Source organism: Leptonotus elevatus, chromosome 11, assembly GCF_054856555.1.
Source record: "Leptonotus elevatus isolate MCC_2025b chromosome 11, RoL_Lele_1.0, whole genome shotgun sequence".
Lineage (NCBI taxonomy): Eukaryota > Metazoa > Chordata > Actinopteri > Syngnathiformes > Syngnathidae > Leptonotus > Leptonotus elevatus.
This window is the reverse complement of record NC_141249.1, coordinates 16,221,189-16,248,961: the sequence shown is the minus strand read 5'-3', so window position 1 is coordinate 16,248,961 and position 27,773 is coordinate 16,221,189. Positions and strand designations below refer to the sequence as shown.

Sequence of the window (27,773 nt, the reverse complement as noted above, 5' to 3'; positions counted from 1 at the left end):
AATGGAGACGTAAGGGGGAGGCGCCCAGTGTCGCCGCAGTTCTGGGTGCTGTGCTTTGCCTTCCCCACAACGGCGTGGACTGGAAAGATGTTTGGATGCTCTGTCCGGAGTCTCTCGTAAAATATTCCAGAACGCAAACAGTACTTCTTTCTTTATTTTCACTTCAAAATTTTACGACTTTTCCCCACACTTTTTGACAGAGGCAAGCACTAGTGTTTGTGTGCGTGCGCGCACGCGCACAGGTAAACGCGCGATTACCCCGGAAGAACCCGTAATGCAGGTTGCGTTTTGTTTTTGTCATGTAGCAAAGGCGAGCATAATGGAGTTGTTTACAGGTACGGTTTGAGTTTGTTTCTTCATCCCAAATGCGCCAAAAGTGAAGTTGAAACGACGGCGAAGCAACATGAAGGGTGTGAAGAAGAAGCTGTACGTGCTTATGGACGTGCTGTGCGTGTCCGTCGGTGAGTATGCTTCAAATTATTTTGCCTGTAGTTTTACTATACGTGTGTGTTGTGACAGTTACTGTGGTCTAGATTTGACTCTCCAATGTTAGGTTGGCCATTCTTGTGTATGTAATCCACTTTCCCCAAATGATTCCCCATTCTCCTCCTCAGTGGAGTGGACAGAGCAGGAAGCTGGAATGTTTGTTTATGGAAATGTGATATTCCCTTTTTCTTTGCCAAGAATCTAACCAGGAATGTTCCATTTCCAGCTTCAGCACTGTATGACTCCCCCAAAATATCTATTATTGTGTTAAATGTGTATTGTATAATTAAGTATGCAGTTAGATGTTTCTGCTTCCAAACAAATCCTTCTGCGTCTGAGAACCATAACTTGTGGGTGCACAAAAAAAATTTAAAAAGTGCTTAAAAACACCTACTAAACATGTTACTACTACATATCTTAGCTTTGGGCCGATTAATAAGATTGTGAAGTAAAATATAAATTTGACATAAATGGTGCAGCATTTTTGCGGTTTTCTCAGAGTAGTACACAGGAAGCGCTACACACACTGTGATCACTCCAGGAAGATGGATGGAGGGATGTACCTAATAAAGTGTCCAGTGAGTTTGGTTCTCCTGATGGTTGCATGTCGCATAATCATCCTGCATCTAGTGCTCTGTTTTGGCGTCCTGCCATCCAGGTCTCAGTTGCAATAATGGCTTGACATCATGTCATCATACTGAACGTCTGCTTTTATGGGCACAAAATACTTTTCCGGTTTGGTTAGTAGTTTTGTTTGCATGCGTTTTCTCACTGTAAAAATATTTCCATTCTACTTTGTTAGTCATTGTCTCGGAATGTAATTTTTGGAAGTGCAAACGTTCCATTTTGCTACATTCTGCTTTGTGAGCCGGGAATTATAGTGTGGAAAGAGCAGCACTTCCAATCCGGCAGTGATTCTGATTCCTTTGTGTCATTCATAGCTGGACCTGCCCTTGTCAAACAGCTTCACCACTCAATGAATATGCATTCAGTGTCTTTTTTTTCTTTTTTTTCTTTTCTTTTTTTTTTTAAATACAACGTTGCCATTAATCCAATAATCGCCTACATATTTCTGGTTTGCTATTTTTGAATTCAACCAATTTTTTTTCTATTATACTCTCCGCATCTCTTTGCAGTTTTTGTTCTCGTTCTGAAATGCCGTTAAATCCCTGGCTCGGTAGGAAAGTAGTACAGTAATGGGTACCAAGGAAGCATATAGAAGTGGTGCATCTCTACTGAGAGACAAGTTTTGTGTCTTGGGGAGGAGCTAAGCTTAGCCTGGGTTGTTGGACGTTACAGAGAGTCTTGCATGTATTTTAAGGGTAGTGTTGTAAAATGAGTTTAAAATCATATTAAATTGCTTTGGGATTAAAGTTAGTTGTAATTGAATTTTTTTTTAAAGGCTAATTACTCGCGATCCCTGGATTAATTACAGTACTAAACCATTACATAACCTTTCTGTTTTTTTCACTCTCCTAGTGTTGCATTTCACCTTATTCTTCCTGAAATATTATTTATTTTATTTGTATTTATTTATTTTTATTATTTTTGTGCATAACATTAAATTGAACATTCAGTCAAAGTATCCCAAGGATAGAACATTTTATAATCTGTATTATTACCTAAATATATATATATATATATATATTTCTTGATGTGGTACTGCAATAGAATTTACTATATATCATCATAACTCGGGGGGGGTTAAATTGTGAAAGTTGTGAAGTGTGCATATACTGTACTGTAAGTGTAGAGAGCCAGTGGGTGTTGGCTGCAAGAGGCAATATCAGGGTTTACCTCTCCCAAGGCATGGTTGTCACTTAATCAGCAAAGTAGTAGGCGTATATCTTAGTTCATAAAGGAGATCCTGTACACACCCACATTCCAAATGACTACACATGGAATTGCACATCTTTTGTTATGAGCACCGAAATAGAATGTCTATAGTACATAATGTCTCATTTTCAAGTACCACCAGTGTATTCATTCTCCAAACTGTACATTTTTCTCTATTGTTTGCAAGCGTTTCCTCGTATTATTCTCACTTTATCGGTGGTACTGCAGCTTTTCCTGGGAAGATGGTTCTTCCTGCGTTCTCAGGAAGTCGTCTTGGTGGGGATAGTTTTTCCTCGGGAGAGCAGCGTCATGGAAACCGAACACGCGTATGTTCCTCTGGGGCCCAAACGTCTTCTTCTTCTTTTTTTTTTCACAGTTATGTTTCTAATAGTGCACTTTTGTTTGGGTAGGATGTATGAAGCCTTTGAATGGGATTGGCATGCATTACTCTTGCATATAAAGAGCAAGATGGCTGTTTAGTGTAGTCTGCTTTTATTGTGGTTAACACAGCAATTGGCTTAGTGTATGACAACGCCATTTGGAAAATCTACTAACAAAACAACGTTTTATACTTAAAAAAGCTGATTTTTCTGTTTTAAATTATCATTGACTCATTCACTGCCATTGACGGCTATAGACGTCAAAAATTCATTTGAACTATATTAGTTTCACTTTTTTTCCACTTTAGTTAACGAGTATGAAAACCTAGAATTTTTTTATTGTGCATTTATAACAGATATAAAATTTGTGATTAATCGATTAATTACAATTTAAAAAATGTAATCGTCTGACGCCCCTAATTTTTTATAATCTTTTCTTTATTTTTTTATTAGGGGCATCAGGCGATTACAATTTTAATTTTAATTGTAATTAATCACATGACTTCACTAGTTAACTCAAGATTCATCAAAAAAAATTCTATCTGTTCTAAATGTACAATAAAAAAAATCTAGGTTTTCATACTCCTGTTAACAAAAGTGGAAAAAAATGTGAAACTAATAATTCAAATTCATTTTTGACGTCTATAGTCGTCAATGGCAGTGAATGAGTTTAATGTATGTAATGTTGTATTGGACATATTAAAAGTATTCATTGCACATTGTCGAAAAACTAGAGATAATATTTTACATCTCGTATCAAATTGCAATTTTACAGAAAAGTTAAAGTTCCCAAATCGTTAGCCTAATAGCATAATTGCTCGTGTCATTTTTGAACGTGTTGCGACTATGTTTTGGTTTGTGATGTTGTCGGTTGCTATTTGTTATGGTCCTGTATTTTGTCATGTAGGCCTTTATTTTGTCATAGAATTGAACACGGCCCTAACTGGAGTTGCTAAGTGACACGTTTGTCAGTATGTCAAGGTTTCATGGTCTAGATGTCTTTGTCGAGTTTTTTCTTCGAGGCCATCTGTGTCTAACCCTGCACCCTGTGGTTACTTTGTATTTTTGGATATAAAGTCTCTTGTTTTTTGTTGTTGTTTTTTTTACTTCCATATACTGTCTGACTATCTTATCAGTGGTCCACAAAGTCAATTGGTGACTAAGGTGAAATGATACATATTGACTGATTCTTTATTTTTAAGAGTAATGTAAGATTAGCTTGAAAGATTCAAAGTGGTTTTTTTTTGTTTTGTTTTTTAGATCTTAGTATGTGGTTTATTCACAGTTTAAACTAAAATAAGGTCATGTGAGACTTTGATGTGTCGTATTTGCATTTAGCCCCGTCAAGTGAATGATGTCTTACGGAGGTTCCCTTGATTGCTAGAAAGCTCTAAGCTACGTAGCATAGTGAAAAAAGACAGCTTTTTTTTTTTGCACATTTAATTTTTGCTTTTGGTCACCACTTGAGGAATAATAACACCATGTTTATAACAGCGTTGAGAGCTCAGACAAACGCACACTTGTCACATGCTCATAGTTCCATGAGGGCCACACAGTGCGTATATTGCCCATCTTTGAAGTCACATTCATTCTGGCCGACTTGATCTCCCTCTGTGGACATTTACGCTTTGGTTTTAAACCTGTGTGGCCCGCTTCTTTCATTCCATCCCTCCACCGCAAACGCTTTTTTTCAAGCAAACCCAGACGACTCATTGACTGGCAGCCCTCGGTCGACCTCGCCGCCACCTCCTCCCGCAGCTAAGCATGCGTGAATGATGGCTCGGGCGAAGCAGCAGGGATTAAAAATAAAAGAATGGGCAGCAGCGGCAGGATTTGGTGTGACTGTTGAAGTTGGGCGTTCCTGCACTCAATTGGAATTCCAGAGGCCAGCAGTGAAGGCTCAGCACATACCTTCACCCTGAGTCAGGCCGTCTCGGGCTGAGACCGTCAAGAAGAAGGGACGTCGGGTTGTTTTGTTGCTTCGCGGCGCCTTTAATTAAAGTGTTGTGGAGAGGACCGTGAGGGTTGAGTAGCGGACAACGCTGTAACTTAAAATTAGCGCCGTCACAAAGTCATCTTTTTGGGAATCGATGATCCTATCGATTAGTCCTTTAACTCATTCACTGCCATTGACGGCTATAGACGTCAAAAATTCATGTGAACTATTTCTATTAGTTAAACTTTTTTTTCCACTTTTGTTAACAAGAATGTGAAAACCTAAAAAAATAAAAATTATTGTACATTTAGAACAGATATAAAATTTGTGATTAATCGTGAGTTAACTAGAGAAGTCATGCGATTAATTACAATTAAATTTTTAATCGCCTGACGCCCCACATTTTTTATAATCTTTTCATCTTTTTTTTTTAAATCGCGTCAGGTGAATAACATTTTTCATTGTAATTTATCACGTGACTTCAGTAATTAACTCACGATTAATCACAAATTTTATATCTGTTCTAATTGTACAATATATATATTTTTTAGGTTTTCATACTCTTATTAACAAAAGTGAAACACTAATAGAAATAGTTCAAATGAATGTTTGACGTCTATAGCCGTCAATGGCAGTGAATGAGTTAATTAGCCCCATTATTTAGCAGTGGGGTAGATAACAAGTCAGGACACATTTTCAGAGCTAAGCAGATACTTAAAGATTGACTTTGTTTGATTTGACACTTTGTGTGGACAGGCACTCCAGAGAGAGACAAATATTTGTATACAGTGGTGTTATTGATATACTCCCACCACCCTCGAAAATCCTTATGGTGACGTAACTGCATGTGGTATGTAAACAGATCATCAACAGGTGCGTCTTTAGTTCAACATGTTAGCAGTTAGCACCTGCCTAGCTATCAACAGTTGTGCTTAAAATTCGTAGCTTTCTTGTTGAAGACCCGTCTCATGGTTTGCTGGGGCGCGTTCTGGTATGCCTGGAATGTTTACAACGCGAACAGCTAGCCAAGACGGACATTGGTCCTAACTGATTGTGACCACAGAAAGCTAACTCCAGGTGCGAGAGTACCCCCTTTTCACAACAAAACAGTTAGCAGATTTCTTTAATAAAAGTTCTCTGACACGCAGGATAAAAATATTACGGCACAGTTAATGTCCTCTTGTTACACTCCAATTCTGCTTAATAGTTTTGACAGTAAACTGTGATCCCAAAACTCATTTGCAGATTGTTTGATTTTGATTTGTCATTTTTGCCGTAATTATACATAATAGTAATTTTGATGCTAAGTCGCTAACTGTTACCAACTGATCAGCTGTTAACTTCCACATTGCTAATGCCAATCTGGGCCTTTTTTCAAAGGTTATTATAGCCTTAAAGGAGAAGTCAACCTTAAACATTTCATGACAATAATATGTTATATGTGACCTCACTCGTCTAAACATGACATTCATTTTTGGAATATGAGCTATGAAGCGGCCATTTGCCACTTCCTGGCGACTGGAGATGACATCACAGTTGCCCAGGGCTTAGGCAACGACCAATCACAGCTCACCTGTTTTCTGAAGCTGAGCTGTGATTGGTTGTTACCTGAGTAACTGTGATGTCATTTTCACCCGGCAGCAAGTGACAAAATAGCCACCGTCTCATATTGGTAAAAACTGCTGGATTTTGCATAACTCATATTCCACTAACGAAATATTAACCAGAATACCATATTTAGACTAGTAGGGCTGCATAAAACATATTATTGTCGATATTTGGGGGGGGGGGGACTTCCTCTTAAATGTGAACTTTAACCTGTACAACTTGGTTGGAAATAAATAATTAACAAATAAATAATAAGTGTGGTTGTGTTTGGAATTACACGTGCCACCATTTTAAGTGCCTCTGCTTCTTCCCAAATAAAGTTTAGCTGTTCTTGTAGGCTTTCCTGACATTTTTTGCTACTTCTCCAACGAGCTTCAGGTGTTACAAAAAGAATACCCAGAAAGGCACCATAGGTTAAATCTCGCAATATTTTGTGGCCTTATTGGACACTTGTGGCAACTCCCTCCAAAACAGATGTTGACCCATCTGCATCCAAACTGCAAACGAAGAGCCATGTGCGCAAAGTCGCCGCCGGCTAATTTAATGCAAGCCATTTAAAGTCACGGAAAAGCCATCAGAGGACATTTGACACTTGACTATGTGCATGTGAGTTTTAGTAAGCAAATCTTTGCCAAACCAGCAACCAGAAAAATCACTTTGTTTTGGGCCCGGCCAATCCCGCATGGAAACTGCATGGCGACCTTTTCACTGCCAAGAATATGAGTTGGCGCAAAGAGCGTTCCCACACGTGTGACCTTGAAGTTACACCTCTCTCTCCCAACACACCTTGAAAATGTGCATAAGAATGGAACCAATGAAAACAACAGCTGCGTTTGTGAAAATTGAAGGAGAATGGCCGTCCTCGGCACGGTCGTGCAGGTGCAGCAGGTTGGACGAGTCGTTGCCAGGCGCTCCGACGGGACGTCCGGATGGAAATCGGAATAAGCAATCCAGGCTGCGACGTGCCACTGCGGTCCCCAAGGTCCGGCGTAATTGCACATGTGCATTCTAAATGGGGCTCTCTCTATATTTACATGAGAACGAGAAGTGTGTGGGAGGATGCTGCACACAAGACAATAACAGGCAGGCGGGTGGCCGGGGAAGAATGAATGGGATAAAAACAGAGTGGAGGATGTGAATGAGTGGGGCGAGTCATTTTCTTTCCGCGCTGTCATCTTGCTCCAGAGATTGCATTACATTTATATCGCCAATTTACAGTACTGAAAATACAACTTTGTAAAGTTATATCACAGTTTTTATCGGCATTAAAAAGTGATTTTATTCTTGTATGCGCCCTGAAAAAAATGCAACTTTATTCTCTTAACCCTGCTGCTTATTTTTTTGTGATATTATATTCGAGTAATTACTTTTCTGTGAAGAAAAATACATTAATTAAAATAATGACGACATAAACTTTTTATTACTAATTGCTGTTTTTCTTCTAATATTCTAACATTACTATAGTTTTTTTTAGCATTACATTTTAACTTTTTCTCATAATATTACAACTTGCTGTATTTCTTGGAATATTCCGGATTTCTTTAAAAAAAAAAAAAACCTTTGTAACTATTTCTTTCCGTCATTGGTTTAATTTCAGGTTAATATAAAAAAATAATAATTGGCTGATATTGAAACTAGGCATTGGCCGATTACCAGTTTGGCTGTTTACCGCGGTTTTTAAAAGGTCACAATTTCAATAATCACTAATACTGGTTGTTATTTAGCGCTTTTCTTTTTTGAGGGAATGTCTAAGCAGGGCCCAATATGATTGGCTGCTTGCATAGTTGAGTAATCGAGCCACCTCTTTGAAGTAATTGCCTCCAATTAACTTTTTTCTTTCTCTTTCTCGGTGCATAACGGAGGAGGAAGGGGGGGAGCAAGATAAGATACTGCAAACACAGATGGCTTTTAATGTGCATTATCGTAAACAAAAAACGGGGAATAAAAAGCAGATGGTGCCTTGTGGTATTAATTAGCCCACAGGTCTGTTCTAAAAATAGCTCACCAGTAATAGGAATATGTAATTTAGAAGAATTAAAACACATTTATTTATTTAAACTTAACATGGGGTACATTTTTTTCTATTAAATAATCTATATTTTGTTTAAAAATAATAGATTGTGTTTAAAAAAAATTCAGTTTAGTTTTTTATTTACTTAAATATAAAAAATATAAAAAAGTTGCAGATCTGTTCTAAAAATAGCTCACCAGTAATAGGAATATGTAATTTAGAAGAATTAAAACACATTTATTTATTTAAACTTAACATGGGGTACATTTTTTTCTATTAAATAATCTATATTTTGTTTAAAAATAATAGATTGTGTTTAAAAAAAATTCAGTTTAGTTTTTTATTTACTTAAATATAAAAAATATAAAAAAGTTGCAGATCTGTTCTAAAAATAGCTCACCAGTAATCGGAATATGTAATTTAGAAGAATTAAAATACATTTATTTATTTATTTAAACTTAACATGGTACACGTTTCTTCTACTAAATATTATATATTTTCTTTAAAAATAATAGATTAAGTTAAATAAATGCAGTTTAGTTTTTATTTATCTAAATATGAAAAAAAATAGAGAGGGGTCATTTTAGAGCTATAATTTTGATACTGTGACATTTTTTGCTCACAGTTATCATACCATAAGAATTAAAATAGGCTCATGTCTAATTGAAACATTTTTCTATTATATTCATGCATCCTGAGACTTATTCGTATTAAAGAACGTAACATTACTACTTCTCTTGTGCAATATATATATATATATATATATATATATATATATATATATATATATATATATATATATATATATATATATATATATATATATAGTTAAGCATCAAAATCCAATACAAAATGAGTCTGCCTTTATCCAAGAAGGAAATCCTGATCCCAACATCCTGTACCTTCTAACAGACCTCCCCTTTGCGGGAGATTAGCCTGGCCACATTCCAGACGGCCATTCCGTAGAAGCCAGGTGCCCCATCCTGACAGACGCTTCTCCCTTTTCTCTCCTAAATAAAGTCAGTCCACGCTGTCAGCAAGATGTCTGTGTTAAGCTCCAATGAGACCAAGCGCTCGCTCTTTAAGTGGTGTCGCTCCGTCTTGCGGGCTTGTCTCGTGGTCTCTTGGAGGCCCAGTTTGTCTACAGATGCATCTATTTTGGACCCGCCGCCGCTCTGTGTCTGTGCATGCTTTTCAGCAGTTTGTTTGAGTACACACCCGGGATGGCAAGTTATATTATTTTGCCGCTAATGCCAACAAAAGCATTCCTTAGACATTGGAGTCTTTACTGTTCAAAATCGTTTGACACGAATGCATATAGAAGAACATTTTTTAATCTTATTCTCCAAAGTGACTGATGTCAGACTAAAGACTAATGCATATAGAAGAAAGTGGCTTTTGAAAAGCTATCCTCTCTATAATGAAGTTCAACATTTAACAGAAAACATATTAACTCATTTAGTGCCATTGACGGCTATAGACGGCTATATTTCTATTAATTAAATTTTTTTCCCCACTTTTGTTAACAAGAGTATGAAAACCTAGATTTTTTTTATTGTACATTTGGAACCGATATAAATTTTGTGATTAATTGTGCGTTAACTAGTGAAGTCATTCGATTAATTTCAATTAAAACTTTTAATTGCCTGACGCCCCAATTTTTTTTATAATCTTTTCTTCTTCTTTTTTAATTGAAGGACTACAGAAATCAGTCACAGTTGATATGCTGAAATCAAAGGATTTGGACTCACAATTAATCGCAAATTTTATATCTGTTCTAAATGTATAATAAAAAAAAATGTCCCTATGTTTTCATACTCTTGTTAAAAGTGGAAAAAAATGTAAACTAATAGAAATAGTTCAAATGGATTTTAGACGTCTATAGCCGTCGATGGCAGTGAATGAGTTAAACAACTTTAAAAACAGGTTTAGGTGTTGTCATAATTCATGCATGAAATTGAAGTGACATTTACAATGCTTTTAAAACAGCAAATAATCAGCCGTATGTACCCTTTTAATAAATGATGTGCTAAAACTGTTGTGTTTCAAGCCAAACACGCCACGTTAGTGTTGGCTGATGTCATGTTTTGACACAGACAGTTCCACAGTCAGCAGTCTGGAAATATCTGAAGTCATATTTGGAAGTAGGTGCACATGAAATATAGTTGGAAGCAAAAGTGTGCTGCTCTGGTATCATTTTATGATGCCTGCCCCCTACTCTCCCCTCTCTGCCTCCTCGCTAGCCAGCTGGAGACAGAAGATGGAGAGGGGGCCGTGGCAAACACTTACGGAAAGGCAGACGATTGATGAGTGTAGTGGATGTGCGCTGGCCATCCATCATAATCGAGCGGCTGCTGATGGTAAAAGGCTTGCATGGGGCCGATGTTAATCGTCCAAAAGCATCAAAATGTCATCAACGCAGTGGTGCCTTGAGACAGGCGTGACCTGACTTAAAGGTTCATCGTGGTACGATCACCTCCCAGTTGAAGTTTACTTAAAAACTAGACTAAGTGCAATTTCTGAAGATGTTGCATGGGAATGCTGAATGCTAATAGCTGAATGCTAAGATGAAGTAAATTGAAAGATAAATTATGTGAAAATTACAAAGTATTAATCGTAGTTGAAAGCTAAATGAATAAAAAGAACACTTGAACCCGGGAAGCGTGAAGTTTTGAAGCAAGTTGAAATGTATATGGAAAAGTGTTATCTGAAAGTGGAACTTATGATATCCAATGGAAAGAGGGGGGGGGGGGGCACTCAATAGCGCCATCTAGCAATGCAGTACCCATCCTTCATTTAGATGGGAAAGTGGAACGAATGACATCCACTAAGCAGTATCAGAGAGCTGGTAATGATGAGAAGTTGTATGTATGGAAGTGGGCGTGGAAAGTGGGACTTGGAAAAAGTTCAATGTCAGTCCCATTGAAAATGAATGCAGAAAAGTTGATATTTAACAATAAATTGTGCCAATACTGTAAATAATGTGGAATCAAACGATATATTTTCAAAATGGCGTGTAAATCGGATGTATTGTGTGGGAGTTGTTTCATGGCCCAAAAAATTTAATGCTACATTGATAAGTATAATAATAATAAGGGTTAGAAACAACATATGAAAAATTTGGATGCAATATACAATAAATTTCACCGCTAGTCACTCTTCATCAACAGGGACAGAAGACGGCCGACATGCGCCTCAACCGCTAATGCTAAATGCTATCTTGGTTGACAGTTCAACAGCGGTAAGCAAGTCGGCGCACTCACCACCATTATCCAACTTTGATCGGTCCCGACAGCTATTGGGAGCTGGTGTGCAGCTTACCTACCGGCGATTTGGAAATATACCGCTAGAAAATTGTCTGACTGGCGACCACAGTGGATAGTCAGACTACATTTCCCATAATTCTTAGATGCCAAAGCAGGAAGTAGTTCTAGTTCTGGTCAACGCCTGCTATTTAAGTCCATCCTGCTACCGATTAGATGCAAATGACAACTCAGATGTGAATTTGGAAGTAAATAAGAAGGAATTTAACAGTTAAATTCTCTTTTAAAGGGGTTTTCGTATGAATTGCTCTGACAACTGAGTGATTGACATACACGTGGCAAAAAATCAGACGACAAAACTTGTGTAACATCGGGACAAATAAATTAGGTTAGCGGAATCCACCAGGACGCAGGATCCAAAGCTCAAAAACAGAACTGGGCCGGTCAAGACGGGAATCTGGTCACCCTAGGTTCTATCAAACTAAACATAAAGCAAAGAAAATTACTATTAAATAGCAATAAAAACTTTGCATAACTTTGGAATATCCGCTATCTTAATGCTAACACACAATGTAAACTGCCATTAAACGGGTTAGCAAATAGCATCGATAATTGCGGCATTTTACCCTTTAAGCTACGAGCATTTGAAAACAGTTTGGCACCATATGTAGACAGACCATAGAAGATATTTTTTTATCATCTGCAGAAAAACACCCAATATTACTTTTATTGTGGTGATTCCAAATTTGAATCGCAGTTTCACAACCTGGCAAATTATAGACGAACAGAAGCGGACTTTTGTAAAACAAACAATGTGCTTTGGTTAAATACACATGATATAATTCTCTTTGTTTTATAATTAGTTTTACTGTAAAATTGCAAGTGACAATAAACAGCTTGCGGAACTTGCCATTTTGAAGAATTGTTCATTGTTAATCTGTCAAACTGAAATATGCTGCCAGCAGAGCTGGTGCTCGTAATAAAAAAATAAATAATAATTCGCAGCTCAAAACAACAAATCAAAATTATGGTTATTTTAGTACTTCATTTACTCCTCAGTACAATATGGCGATGGCAATATGTTAACATTAATATTGGGAGAACTGAATGCTGCAAGTGAAAGTCGCTTTCCACGTTCGTCACTGCGTTGGCTTGGCACAGTTTTAATTATATTTACTCTTTAACCATTATTAACAATTGTGAGTCATTTGCTTTCCACAGTAATGTTCCCTTTTCCACTTCCTCCTACGTACATTATCAAAGTATGGCCTTTTAAGAGAGTTAAATGGAACATCTCAAATGTATAAACATGGTTTACTATACTTAGCTTAATTATTCTAAAACCAAGCATATTACAGATTTATAAGAGTTTGTTGAAATAATGATGATATTGTTAAATGAGTGCCACCATATTTCTGGCAGTAAACATGTCTCGTTAAAAATATTCAGGCTGAAAGCTTTTATTTAGTGTATGTATGTATATATATTTATTTATATAAATATAAGATTTATTTTTTTCCAAAAAACTTACTATTTGGTAAAAATTTTTTTATTTATTTATCTCAAAATATTGGCCGTGTGTATGTTCATTTTACCAGGTTTATACAAAGATTAGACTAAATTTTTATTTTCAACACCGGCCTCTTTATTAATATTATGATTAATTTACAAATATTATGACTTTATTCTTTTCAGCCCAATACCGATACCTAATATCGGGGCTTGCCCATCTCTATTATTCATTATCGTGGTTGTCATTTACAGTGGTGCCTTGATTTATGACTGGACAAAGTCTGACTCGTGCTACTACCAGGATGCAGTTGATCGTATGTATGAACTTGCTGCTGACTAGCATGCATTGCGTACTTGCCCTTTAAAGTACTGAGCGCCCATTGTCGCACGCTTTAAATCCCCTTGACTCACTTTACTTTAAGTCTGACTGCATGCATCAAGGTCAAACCCTGTGTCGTCTTCCTCGTGGGGCTGAAGTGCATCGCTCCAAGGTTGCCCGGTGACCTCATCCTATAAAAGACTTATTGTCTGCTCCCCTTAGCACACACACACACACAGCTTGTGTTTTGCTCTCTTGGTCTTGATAGTGTCTGAGGGACACTCACGCTGCCTGTTGCTGCTGTGTTCCTAATCAAATGTCAGCACTCATCACCTTGGAAACGAGACAACACACAGAACAGAACGGCATTCACGGCGTTGATACCGAGTGGGTAGGAGGGCTGTTTATGCGAAACGTTTTGTATTTGTACGAAAGGTTATCAGGGCCACATTGAGAAGAAGAAAAAGGAAATTATACTATAACAAAGTATTTTTTTTCCATATTATAAAATGTCATCATGATGAAAAGAAAGTAGAAATAGGACGAGAATTAACTAGTAATTTTACGAGAAGAAGTTTTGTCCGGTCGTTCCCCCTTTCATCATGTCAACTGCACAGCCGAAAGAACGGGAGGGGTCCACTTCATCGAGAAATCGAATACTATAGAGGATCATGCTGAGCTGTTTTTCTTACGTTTAGTGTGGCTCTGGCATTTCCTGGCAAGCGGTTTGCCTTGTGATAAGTGTGGATTCCAATGCCTCCATTAGACACTTAATTAGGTACACCTGCACCGATGGGATCCATGACAAGCGTTTCGGATGCTAATGTTGAGTGGACACTGTCAGAGTTATTTAAAAAATGACATTCATATACTGAAAGGCTACATAAGGTAACTAAAATACTTGAAACATAGTACACTTTCAGAATTTCTCATAAAAAAAAAGTAAAGATTCCATTGTCATTGTTTACTAATACTAAAAATAAATCTTGTGAAATTGTAAAATTTTCTCAAATGTTCTTTTTGTCATAATTATTGAACTTGTACTATATTCTTGTAAATTACAAATGTATGTATATTACAAATTTTTAAATTTTTTGTTTTGTTTTTACACGTATGATTTTTGTTAAAGAAATACGGCTGTGCACATTTCATTTTTCATTTTAAAAATGTAATCTTCTCTTAATTAATGTTGTTTTTGTTGTTGATGTAGCTTAATGTTTTTCCACATAATCCTTTTTTTGAAAACAAACTTTATATGTCAGTATTTTAGTAATATGATTTTTTTTAAGTCATCTCATAAGCAAAAAATAATTATTATTATTATCTTAATATAGTAAATGTATCTTTGTTCTTATTTTCAATTACTAGTTTGTCTGATATAACTTAATTCTCATATCAGGATTTTATTCTAGTACTACAATTTTCTTTTTCTTTTTTTTATCTTGTTTTAGGCTTCTGAAATTGCAACTTTATTCTCTGAATATTATCTATCATAGATATTTACGTTTACAGCGTAATAAGAGTGTCAATTTTCAAAATAAATAAATAAGGATTCAAAAAATTTTGGGACTTTTTTTCTTGCAATCGTGCATCAATTTTTTGGGGGGCTTTCCGCGCAATGATGTGATTGCAAATCTTCCCATTGTTGAAAAATAAAAGTTATCTTGTGAGTTTTGGGCGCCTTTTCTTATAAATATGCAGAGTACTTCCCTACTAATCTGTCTGCCGAGATGCAAGTCAAAAATCTCAAATTGGACTTTTTGTTTTTTGTAACTACAGCGGCACTGCCCTTCATCATCATGACCATCGTCTTCAAACCTTACCAGAGGGGCGTGTACTGCGACGACGAAAGCATCAAGTACCCGCTCAAAACGGACACCATCAGCCACATCATGCTGGCCGCCGTCACCATCCCCTGCACAGTCGTCATTGTACGTTTTTGTTCTTCCCTTCCACTGCTGCCAAAACTCACTCACTCAACAGACCCGTTTCCTTATCTGACCCAGATTTCATCCGGAGAAGCATATCTGGTGTACAGCAAAAGGATTTACTCCAATTCCGACTTTAACCAGTACGTGGCTGCCCTCTACAAGGTCGTGGGCACCTTCCTGTTCGGAGCCGCGGTCAGCCAGTCGCTCACCGACCTGGCCAAGTTCACCATCGGCCGGCCCAGGCCCAACTTTATGGCCGTGTGTGCGCCTAAAGTGTGCACGGGCTACGTGCAGATGATCAACTGCACGGGCAATCCTCAGGACGTCACAGAGTCCAGGTAAGACGACCACAAGTAGGTCAGTGTTGTTATTATTATTATTATTATCAGGCGAAATGAATCCGTATGCCCAGGCTGTACTGCTAATTGACATTTGATCTGCAGGATGGCCCTGAAAAATAAAATGACGCCCAGTTTCAATGGGTAACATAAAAATTTTGTAGGCATGGCGAGCATGTGCAAAATAATGATGTATAATTTAAAAATAATTGGGCGTCAGTTATACACCTAAATAAGTGGCGGCACTCAACTGTAAATTTATTGTTCCAAAAAATAACACAAAAGCAAATGGAACACGGCAACACCCATATGAGTTTTGGGTGTGTTATACCTACCTGTTTTGCATGTATATTGTTCCCAGAATGCATTGTGTTGGCGCATTTAATGAAGTCACAGGACGTCACTCCATGTCATATGTGTCTGTGTTACCAGTAGCTGAATGCGTGTTGTATTAAGCACGTTTATGTTTGATTTATGTTGGTTTATGTTTTAGTTTTTGTTTTCAACAAACCGTAACTCTAGGTTGTGTGTAAAATAATGGCTTCCAGGTCAATTCTGTGTACAAGTTGCATTGCTCATCCGACGATTGCTTGTGAAATTACAAATTTATATGTTTTGATGTTGGCTGTCTGTTAATTGATCCAATATTTTTATTTTATTTTATTTTTTTACTTTACAAGATCATCACGTGGGCTTGATTAAACCCCTTGGCGGGCCCTACGTTTGACACCCCTGCTCTCGAATCTATGCCTGAAAATAAACGGGAAATCCGCCACTTTAAGGGTCATTTTGGACATTTCCAGTGGTCCTTCAAACTTCAAGATTTAAAATGTATCCCCAGATCCCATATCGCTTAATCTTGACAATAATATGTTCTATGCATCCCTATTAGTCTAAATACGGTATTTTCAGAAAACAGGTGAGCTGTGATTGGTCGTTACCTGAGACCTGAGCAACCATGATGTCATCTTCAGGCAACAGCAAGTGACAAAATGGCCGCCTTCTGATATTGATAAAAACGACTGGATTTTGCTTTATAACTCATGTTTCACAAATATTAATATTAATCAGAATGTCATGTTTAGACTAGTGAGGTCACACATTGTCAAGAAATGTTTACGGTTGACTTCCTTTTTTAACAGTATTCGTTTTGCTAGACATGTCTGTCGTGAGTAGCCCCACAAAACAGTGTTAGGTAGCCATACTCAAAAAGACAAAGAAAGTCTGCCATTTTGAGTCAAATTTACCATTTTGGCCATTGTCCTGTACGAGAAATCAATGCCCAACTTGCCAAGTTTAGAGAAATGTTCGTTTTTATGTTAGCTCATATGCATATATCATATACATTCATATGTCCATTTGAATTGACATGATTATTTCTTCTGTTTCCAGGCTGTCCTTCTACTCGGGTCACTCGTCTTTCGGCATGTATTGCATGCTCTTCCTCGCGGTAAGCCACATTTATGACATGTTACAACTTTGAAGAAGCTGTTTAATTCAGTCACTAAGAAATGATACCACAGGGCACTTGTGATGTTTTTATATTTATTTTATTTTTTTATGATTCAGGTGCAAAAGGCAAGTCTAGGACTAGTTTTGGCTTTAAACTATTTAAAATGTTAATAATTACACTCTTAGTGAATCCTCCTAACTGTGTAAAATGTCATTTGTCACGACTGTAAGATGCAGGAACTCTTCCAACGTTTGATCTTAACATGACCCCTGACAAACTTGTGACGAATGCTGATGCCACTCGAGTATTTGATGGCAATCTGCATGTGATGTGTTGTTTCACATGATCAGATCTAACAATCCCCAGATGGCCCGTGCAGCAGACCTTCGCACTTGACGCACACCCAGCCTCAAAAGCCTTATAAGGGATGTTTTTTTTTTCCCCCCCCAACATGGCGATAAGTTGAGTGGAAAATTTTGGTGCAAGTTGTGAGCAATGGCCTGCCTGCTTACTTCCCGGCAGAGACGTGATGTTCCACTTGATTAGCCTTGGCCTCATCCCTTACGCATAAACACTGGCACAGACGGACTGACAAAGAGACACACACACAGACAGACAGACAACGGCGCACATTTGGAGGCCAAGTAAAGCAGCGAAGGCCGTTTATTTTCATTCGCAGCGCTTCATTACTTTCTAATAATAGTGTCCAGTGTTTTTTATCAATAGTGAGGCTGGACTTTTTGCATGTGGCCGAGTGGAGGTGTCATGCCAAGTTTTGCGCCTTCACCAGCAGCCATGCTCAGTCTGGACAGCTGCCAACTTCAGTAAAAAAAATTTTTTTAAAAAGACCATTTATTCAAAATTTGAAGTTGAAGTCTACTTGTATAGAGATCCATGTACCGTACTGTAGTCCTATTTACTGTTTAAAAAATAACTGACACTATTACAGCAGGCTAGTTAACATACCTGATAAAAAATAAAATAAAATAAATAAAATGGAAAATAAATCAAAGAACATGCATGGTAGTTGAAATATAAATTACAAACAAATTAATTAAATACGTTTTAAATAATAAACAAAAAGTAAAATCTGCATTATTTATTACTGAATACAAATTAACAAATTTTAATGTCCATGACAAAAATATTAATAAAAATCTAAAACTATAAATGAATTAAAATACAAATATTTTTTTAAATTAATAATGCATGACATACATGATAGATATATTAAAATATAAAATCCATTTAAATACAAATGAGCTTTAAATGAATGGATGGTACGCCAATGAATTTAATGTTAAAAAGGTCTAAACTAATTCAAATACAAATAAATAAAGTTGGAAATTTTTTGTTTTTTTTAAAGCATGATAATTAATATACTAAATTAAAATACAAGTTATGAATGAAAATTAAACGTGCAAGATTAATTCATTTAAATGCCAATAAGTGAAATAAAATCAAATAAAAAATACCATATGTAAAGAAGAAAAACACATGTGCTGAATTAAAATAGAAACAAATACAAATATAGTTCAACTAGGAATAAACATAAATGTAAACTAAAATTGTTGAAAGATTTTAAATGTAACGAATGAGGTTAAACTACAAAAAAATATATATATTTATGTGTGTATATATATATAAAATCTCTGAATAAAGGTGTTACCATAATGATGAGTCCTATTCCCTATTATTATATTTCTAGTTGCATGTTTATGTTATTGTCATGTATATAGATTCACATAATTGTCAATGTGCTGCACCTTCACAACTGGTCTGCTTTTTGTGGCTGTGAATCACGTTTCGGCCATTGTCACAGCCAGTAAACGTGTTGGCCCACAGACGAAAAACCACACGTTGATTTTTCAGTACTAACCTGCCCGTACGTAATGGCTACTAGCGATTGGCCGACTGACTGCAGCTTCCTGTCGCTGTTCGCCCGCAGCTGTACGTGCAGGCCCGGCTGGTGGCCAAGTGGGCCCGACTCCTGCGGCCCACCGTGCAGTTCTTCCTGGTGGCCTTCGCCGTCTACGTGGGCTACACGCGCGTCTCCGATTACAAGCACCACTGGAGCGACGTGCTGGTGGGGATGCTGCAGGGGGCGCTCGTTGCCGTGCTCAATGTGAGTATGCAACACGCGCTGACAAATTCGTAACAACCGTTCATAATGAGTACTGCGCCCGTTCATGTGTCGCGCTAGCTTGTATTTATTAACAGTGGACCCATCCATACTCTCATACATAGCAGATTTAATTTCAATATTTTGACAAATGTAAAGTTATTTTGGGGGGTATATGCGGTTTTCGCTAGTGGTGGTCCGCTGTAATGACATTCTCTTCATCTGCTTTAGTTGTCTTTAGCAGTGAACCAGGTAGGACACAGTAGCATCATGCTAATGTTGCTGAAGGCTAAAACACAGATTTATTTTTTTGCTGCTTTTTGGTAGGTTATTTTATTTATTTATTTTAGCTTCTTGTTATCTTTTTTTTTTTTTGCTTTCTATTAGTTAAACTTTTTGTACCTTTTTATTTATGCTAAGCTTTTTTTATTTATTAGTTAATTTCATGCCTAAATGAATATTGTTGTTTTTTTAGTTTTAGTTTTTTAGTGTTTAGTTTTTTTCTAGCTTTTCATTAACAATTAACTAGTTTAATTAACTTGTTTTTTTTTACTTTTCTTAGTATTTTTGCTTGGCTTTTTTTATATTTTTTAAATCAATACTTTGCATCCTTTCTAGCTTTATTAGTACATAGTTTTCTTGTAGCTGTTTTGTTTTCAATTCATGCTTACTGGTAAAAAAAATTTTAGCTTCTACTTCTACCTAGCTTAGCTTTTTTTTCTTTTTCTTTTTGCTTATTAGGTTTTCCAGCTTTTTATTAGTACATAGTTTTTTGTGTGTTTTTTTTTTAGCTTTTTTATTGCTTTTATTCATGCTTAGCTTTTTTTTAGCTTATTATTTAGCTTCTTTTTTTACAGCTTTTTATCTGTGCATATTTTATTTTAGTTTTTCTTTTAATTCATTTGTGCTTGTGCTTAAGTTTTTTTTTTTTTTAGTTGTTTTGTGCTTAGGTTTTTTTTAGCTTTTTAATAGGGCGTGTTTTTTTATTGTATTTTTTTTGTGCTTCACTTTTGTCTTATTAATACTTTGGTTTAAATTTGTTTTTATTTGGGGTGTTTAATAGCTTTTAGATAATAATACATTCTGTATGTAGTCATTTTTTAAAGTACACAGTCAGCATAGAAACAACACAAATGACTAAACAAATGAATTTGAATTAACATGAGAGGAATCAACATTGAATAATATAGTAAGACTGCTCAATAGTTTAGTAAATAGGAAAACGAAACACACAAAGTAAAGAAACTAAATTAGTTTGCTCAGCCTGACATTGCTAACACCCCCTAGGGGGCATATTTGAGCCATATTGGTAGATAGCTATGATAATGTTGTGACGAAGCAAGTTCTTAGTCCTCAGCTATTTTCTTTCATTGGCATTTTAGCAATTTCTCGTGGGAAGCGTAATATTTGCTTTTAATATTAGTTTAGTGTAAAGATGCTAAGACAGTAACTGCAATCAACGTGATGTTGGGATTTCTTTTATTTTATTTTTGCTTAAAGGGAAGCGAAACTGGGTGGGATTGTCCACATCAGAGCATGTTTAACACAATTCTCACCACAGGAATACTTTGGCTTCATTTCTTGCTCGCATTACATTTCATCTAGACGGGAAGTGAGCGCGGAAAGAAGTGTGACTTGACACACACACACACACACACACACGTACCCTTGACTGAACCTCAAACCATTCTTCTCACTTCATACAGCTGGAACTCTTTATTATTTAGAACGACACTCAGCACCATCTTGTGGAAATTACCGAGCGTGTGATGTGAAGGTCATAATTTATGTAACAAGACACAATATTATTTATAAAAAAATATATATTTAAAAAAATATATTGACGATAATGAAATAGAAATTTAACAAGAAAAAGGTGTTGCAGTATGAATAACAGGTCCTAATTTTAGAAGAAGAAATCGATGGAATATAATTATATTATTAGTAGTAGTATTAGTATAGTAGTTTAAAGTTTATTAGAACAAATATTTTGTAATTTTATGAGAACAAAGTCATAATTTTCCAAGGAAACAGTCACAAAATTTTGAGGGGTTGGGGGGAGTAAGTTGGGAAAATTCAAGGTAAAAATGTATGTCGAAAAGAATTTAACAGGAATGTGTCTGCGTGTGTGTGCGTGCGTGCGTGCAAACACATACGTAAATGCTTTGGAAATGAGAGGCCACCTTTGGCCTTCATGGTGCTGCATGCAATTAGATTCTCTCGTGGGTCTTGCGCTTTACCACCTCTGCTTTCCGTGTGCGTATGTGTGTGCGCGCGCCAGACATACTTGATCACACTTTCCCAGCTTTTATGTACATGTCTCATGTACATATTTTAAGAAAAAACAGGATAGTGAGGAAATCATTTCGCAATAAGAAAAACAATATAGAGAGAGAAAAAAAGTACAAATTATATTTTACATGCAAAAAGTGGCGATATTACAAGAAAAGGGGTGAGCTAAAAAAAGACAACTACTGGAGAAAAAAAGTTGTGTAATTAAAAAAAAAAGACATAAGCAGGCAAGAAAAAAGAAGCTGAATTATTTATAATAAAAAAAAAACTGAACTCCTACAAAAAAAACACAAGAATGGGGTTTAAAAAAAAAAAGCCGCAAAAGTTTTTTTAAAGGCCACAAAATAGAGGGGAAATTTGTGAATAAATAAATAAAAATTTAATAAGACACTTTTTTTAAATAGTAATGTTAGGTTGTTGTTTTTTTACAGTCATTTTACAAGAAAAATATCACAAATTGTGTGGAGGGTGAAAAGCTGCAAAATAAGAAAAAAGTTGTAATATCTCAAAACGGCAGTTTAAATATAAGAAAGCAAACTGTAATGTGATGCAAGAATACATTTCGAATTTCAAAAGACTGGAGTTAAAGTTGGTGCAAACATACCAAAAGGTTAACAAAAATAGTCATAATGTAGCTAGAATAAAGACACAAATTATGTTGTAAAAGGTTCTGTCAAAAAAAATCTAATAATAAAAGCTATATATTTTTTTAATTGTTTAATTTTATGAAAATAAAATCATATTTTTATTCTAGAAAAACTGAAATGATAAGGAAAATGACACTATTACAAAAAAGTACTGTAAGAATTAATGTAATTTTACGACTATCAGTTTGGTGGGGTGTTGAATGACGTTGCTGTGTTTCTGTGTGAAAACATTTTTGACATCTGTGCATCGCAGGTGCGTTACGTGTCGGACTTTTTCAAGAAGCGGCCACCATGCCGCGCCAAGCCCGAGCATGTCGACAGCGAGGAGCCAGAGAGGAAGCCCAGCCTTCAATTTGTCGACTCGGAGCACGGCAACCATTACAACTGCCACCCGGTGTGACCCGCACGGTACCCGCCGCCAACCGCACGGTACCCGCCGCCGCCCCACCGGCGCGCTGCCCTCCCGCTTTGACTCAACCACTCGCCTCCCTTCTGCTCACTACCACTAGACTGAGCGAGGGCCTTCATCCTCTCCTAAACGCCTCCTTGTCCTCCCGGAGGCAGCGTATGAAGGCACGCGCCGATTGTTATTGTTGAAGGCAAAGACTCGAAAATGACGCGAGAGGGCAATGCCGGCTAACGACAAGCTTGCGTTCGCTCGCTCGTTCTTATTTCTCATTTTCGTATTGATGTCGCTTTGGTGTGGATTCTCTTCAAGGCGCGCTACTACTACCGCATGAGTTTTCCTCATCATGAGGTACACCTGCACAATCTAGGACAAGACAAATTCTGCCTTGACAAAGACAATAATGCAATTGTAGTATTAGCATGACAAATTTAAGCAGGGCGAGTCAATTTGGAGAAATGGAATCTGAAAGCGTTACGGTGTATTCGTCCTCGTACGTGTTCCGGTTAAGAAGTGAGCGAGCGGCAGAATTTTGAGCTCATTTTGTATTTTTCAAGAAGAAAAAAAAGAAGTTCCTGCGGAGCCTAAAAAAGTCTCAAATTCAAAAACTTACATTTTAGGCTCATTTTGTATTTTTCAAGAAATGATACAAAATTACTAGAAAAAAAAGGTTCCTGCAGGGTCTAAAAGTCTCAAATTCAAAAACGTACATTTTAGGCCTTAAATGTGTTGTTGTTTTTTAACGCCTATATTTTCATCCCAGGTCTAGAATTTAATTTACCCAAGTCTTAAATTCTTATATCCGCTCCGTCTATTCCGAGAACTGTCTGTAGAAAAAAAAATGTGCCTGTTGTGTTGTTGTTTCCACTGTCTGCGTGTTGAAAAACGTCCTCACCAAAAGCAAAGAGGTGCATTTCAGGGGTGCGTTTGTTTTGCAATCAGTGTAGTTCGGGCGGGCAGGTAGTTGTAGCGGTTAGCATAGCATCTAGCTTGTTGCGTTCGATTCACGGCAGATAAGCCTTCGATTGCCGTAAATAGTTTTAATTGGCGGGGGTCGCTGTCTGTGCCTGTAGCGGACATTGCGTTTGATAATCTGGCAGCATTCTCTGCAATTGTATTTGTCTCTATACATTATTAACAGCTTCGATTCGAAGTTAGCGCATGACGCTAAACAATCCTTTAGCGGCTCTCTTCTTCGGCTGTCTACGGAGTACGTCATTTTGTGGGTGAGACCCAGTGTGCCACCAAGTGTTCAGACGGAGACACTGCAGTTTGTGTGGAAACAGGTTAAAGGGGAGCTACTTTAGGCGCGCTGTTGTATTGAATTTAACTATTTATTTTGAATGCGACTTATATATGGCCACTAGGTATTTTACTTTTATTTTATTTACGTATTTAGTTTTTTGAAATTCATTTGATTGTGTATTGTACAGAGTGTCTGGACACAGGTAAAAATACAAAATGGCCCTAGAAATTTGATCAATAAATGTGATGAAATCAACACTTTAATATATAATATAAAATGTTTTAGAGTTATGTTTGACTAATTGTGAGTTACTTTATCTCTTATTAGGAATCATTACATTATTTATTCTCTTATCTTTTTCCCTCTTTTTTTTTTTTCTTCTTCTGGTGATGTGCTGTGTTGCCGTCATCCTCAAAAACGGAACGTTTGTTTAATCGTTGACATTGCGTCATCAAAGAAACAAAGCAATTTCAACACTCGAGATTGGTGAATCGTTTGTTAAATAAATAAATAAACTAAAAAAATACACACGTGAGGACGATTAATCGTATCGATTTGAAAAGTGTTCAATTGACCAAGGGCCAGTGCTGGTTCTGGCAGGGCCACCGCCCGAAAAGGCTTAACGTAGAACCCTGCGTTAGCTAAAGCAATATAGCACAGTGTTGCCCACTTGATGGCACTGGTGCAACTTTTTTTTTTTTTTTAATCTGAGCGGAGTTTTGCCGTAGTGGCTGCGATAAGTGAAGCAAAGCCTCTCTCTCTCTCTCTCTCCGGTGTGCACAAATGAAGCGCCCGTGTACACTCTGGCAGTGAAACACTCGTGAGTAAAGCGAGGCGAAACGCTCCCTTCGCTTTTGGTGTGAATGTCGCGTTATATTTAGGTGGCTCAATGTGTCCACTACCGCGTACCCCGTACCCTTCCAAGTTTTGATTTCCACCGAGTTTATGCAGTTAGTCAGAATGGGGAGTGTCGACAACGTGTTTCTGTAAAATGGCAAAGTACGCCAAAAAATATCTCAAGTTGGAGCCTTTTGGGCGTGAAGGCCCTGGAAAGCACCAGCTCGCTATGAATTGAAGTTGGTCTAAAAAAAATTCTCATAAAGGTCTAAAATTTACCTTTGTGATTCCTGCAAGCACCCTGAAAAAAGTTGAATATTTCAATTTTTTATAGTAATATTGCTTTTGGTGGAAACGTGTAATATAAGAAAAAAAATATTTGAATCGGGAAACATTTAAATTGTTCTGTACTTGAATCATATTTGTTGAAATTTGGGAGCATTTTTTTTAATACTGCACAAGAAAAAGTCATAACTTGACAAGAACACATTTCTACCTGCATGGGAAATTTCTTTTAACCCATTCGTTGCCAATACTAGTCAATTCCCTTTTTCAACAGGGCTCGGTAGGGGAGCATCTGATGCTGTGCCACTGTACGTTTCAAACAACAACAACTTTACTAATGCTCAACCACCAGTAGATGGCAGTCATGCCCTATTTTAGATTATAATGAAAAACGGGAAAACTTTTTTTCCCCTCTAATCATTGAACACAATATACTGTATGTCTTGAAAATGTCAAAAAGCTCTAAAATGTCTAAAAGCGAATAAAACAAGAACATCGTTTCGCTAGAGACGAGTTGTAATTTTGCATTAAAACCGTTCCAGACAAAAGTCAGACGACGACTTGAATGCAGTCAAAACTCTGAAATTTACAAGAAAAATCTTAATAGAAGAAAAAGTAATTTTGCAATGAATTTTACGTGTACTCCATTTTGTGTCACTTACTTATTGGACAATCGATTCCACACGATTGATGCTTGCATTATTGCAATTGAAAAGGCAGACTTGTCCATACAACTCTATCGGTAGATTGTGCGTGTGCGTGAATTGTATGAAGTGAGCGCAGTTGACCATCTTTGTGTCTTGCGTTGCTTGTGGATTTCATGTGAGTGAGAACGGACTGCAATGTGGATTTGTAAAGCTTTGTGCATATACCACTACCACGTTGCCCAATAAAAAAATAAAAAAAATAAAACTTTTATAGTCCAATGTAAAGATGAAACACTTTTTTTTTTTAACAAAAACTGTGTTAATTTATTGTAAATGTATGTTTCTATTTTTCTAGTGCAATCACCCTGCTTGCCACTTTGAGCCGCACATGCTCTATCTTAAGAATGCTGCGAAGGATGTGCGTCTTCTAAATTGTTTTATTGTTGTTAAGTAATGTTTGTGTCAAGCCGAGAGAACGGACAGATTAGCCAAGGTCATTTTGTAGAATCGTTTCAAATCTGGACCATACTTTTAAAGAACAGAGATTGGCCCTTTGTGGCCCCCAAGCCGTAGTTTGCTCACCACTGTTTTCCAAATGTAAGCCAGATGTCCTCAGCGGGACAAAATGGCCGCCGTGGTGAAAGCTCACACACACACACACAGCTGTGTTTTTGTGAAGAAAGCAGGACGGATTCGCCATCCGACGACGGGTCGGACGCAGACCCGAGATGTGGCCGCTAATAATGCGGTATCGACAAACAAGCGCAAACGGCTGCTCCAGATGAAGTGTCGCACCTGTGCACACGCATAGGTGCGGGCGTCGCCAATGTTCTCAGCCTATGATGTTTTATCAGCGTGTGCCTTCAACTAGGTGCTATTGAGTGCGTGTTGCCTTGTAATTACATGCTTTATGTTGTGTTTGCTTGTACATTTTGCAATAAACATGTAATCTGCATTCATTAGTTTTTCTATTCTACAGCGGTGGGAAGGAGCAAAGTACCAATACTTTCAGAGTTTAGTTGAGTTGTTTTTTTTTGGGGGGGGGGGGTCTTTATTCCAGCACTTATTTTCAAATGACTTTTTTTTTTTCAATTCAAATTGTTCCACTTCATAGGCTTTTAAAGCCACACACACTCATGAAAATGTATACCTCAATTGCTATTTTTATAATAATGCAAAATCATTTTTTTATACTCGATGATTCAATAGGTAATTAGCAGAATATTTGATTCTAAAAATATGTTCAGCACTAACTAGGGTGTGCACACTTATGCAACCCTCTATCATCTCACTTGTTTATTTTTATTCCCCCATCAACCCCCCCCCCCCAAAAAAAACATCACAAAAACTTGACATTTGAACAGGGGTGTGTAGACTTTTTAAATACACTTTGTCACATGCTGATTGGAGTATCTAATGACGTCAATGAATCTCTAAAGGCAAAATTATCCAGTGGCATGTTGTGAAAGTTGCGCATTCTATTTTTGCAGGCCTCGTCTCGTTTACAGTTCACGGATTTAGATTTCCACGAGTGAGAACGTCTAGAAAGCGGCCCAAAATTTCAATGGTGGGCAGCGGTTGAAGACATGAGGAGCCCGCCAGAACCGCGGAGCTGGACCCGGTTGAACGTGACGAAATGACGCGGTTGTCACTATTGTTTGTCGCATGCTTTTAAAGTTCAAAGGTCATTTCTGAGCTTTCAATGATCTTTCTTGCCGTCTCCCTCTAGAGGATGGAAGAAGAATACAGCTTTATTTTGCAAGATTATGACTTATTTATTTAACATGACTTTCTTTCTTTTTTTTGTTTAAATTACTTTTTTTCATGTAAATTGACAAGAAAAAAATTACAACTTTAAATAGAATTTTGTTTTGTAAAATTACTACTTAAACATTTTTTTTTCTCACAAAAGTAGATTACCAGTATTATATTATTCTGCTTCAAATAAAGGACTGTCATCTTATTTAACCACTTAACTCCTTCACTGCCATTGACGGCAAAAATTCATTTGAACTATTTCTATTTAACTAACTAACGAACTATTTCTATTAGTTTAACTTTTTTTCCACTTTTGTTAAGAGTATGAAAACCTAGAAAAAATGATTGTACATTTAGAACAGATATAAAATTTGTGATGAATCGTGAGTTAACTAGTGAAATCATGCGATTAATTACGAAAAAAAATGTAATGGCCTGACGCCCCTAATTTTTAATAATC

At 36.9% G+C, this 27,773-nt stretch overlaps 1 protein-coding gene across 1 annotated transcript; it reads left to right on the top strand.

Moving 5' to 3' along the window:
• The first annotated feature begins 21 nt into the window (after positions 1-21).
• plpp2b (phospholipid phosphatase 2b) lies at positions 22-26,510 on the top strand. Its single transcript, XM_086089662.1, has 6 exons — positions 22-461; positions 15,131-15,282; positions 15,358-15,620; positions 17,013-17,070; positions 19,022-19,198; positions 22,388-26,510. Exons 1-6 carry the CDS (start codon positions 404-406, stop codon positions 22,532-22,534), a joined length of 855 nt encoding a protein of 284 aa, XP_085945788.1. The 5' UTR covers positions 22-403; the 3' UTR covers positions 22,535-26,510.
• The last annotated feature ends 1,263 nt before the right edge of the window (positions 26,511-27,773 follow it).

What these genes read in the sequence shown, in the direction of transcription:
- plpp2b (XM_086089662.1), top strand. Translation starts at nt 404, where the DNA reads ATGAAGGGTGTGAAGAAGAAGCTGTACGTGCTTATGGACGTGCTGTGC. An exon ending in CGTGCTGTGCGTGTCCGTCG is followed by an intron (nt 462 to 15,130) that starts GTGAGTATGCTT and finishes TTGTAACTACAG; the next exon opens with CGGCACTGCCCTTCATCATC. An exon ending in CAGGACGTCACAGAGTCCAG is followed by an intron (nt 15,621 to 17,012) that starts GTAAGACGACCA and finishes TTCTGTTTCCAG; the next exon opens with GCTGTCCTTCTACTCGGGTC.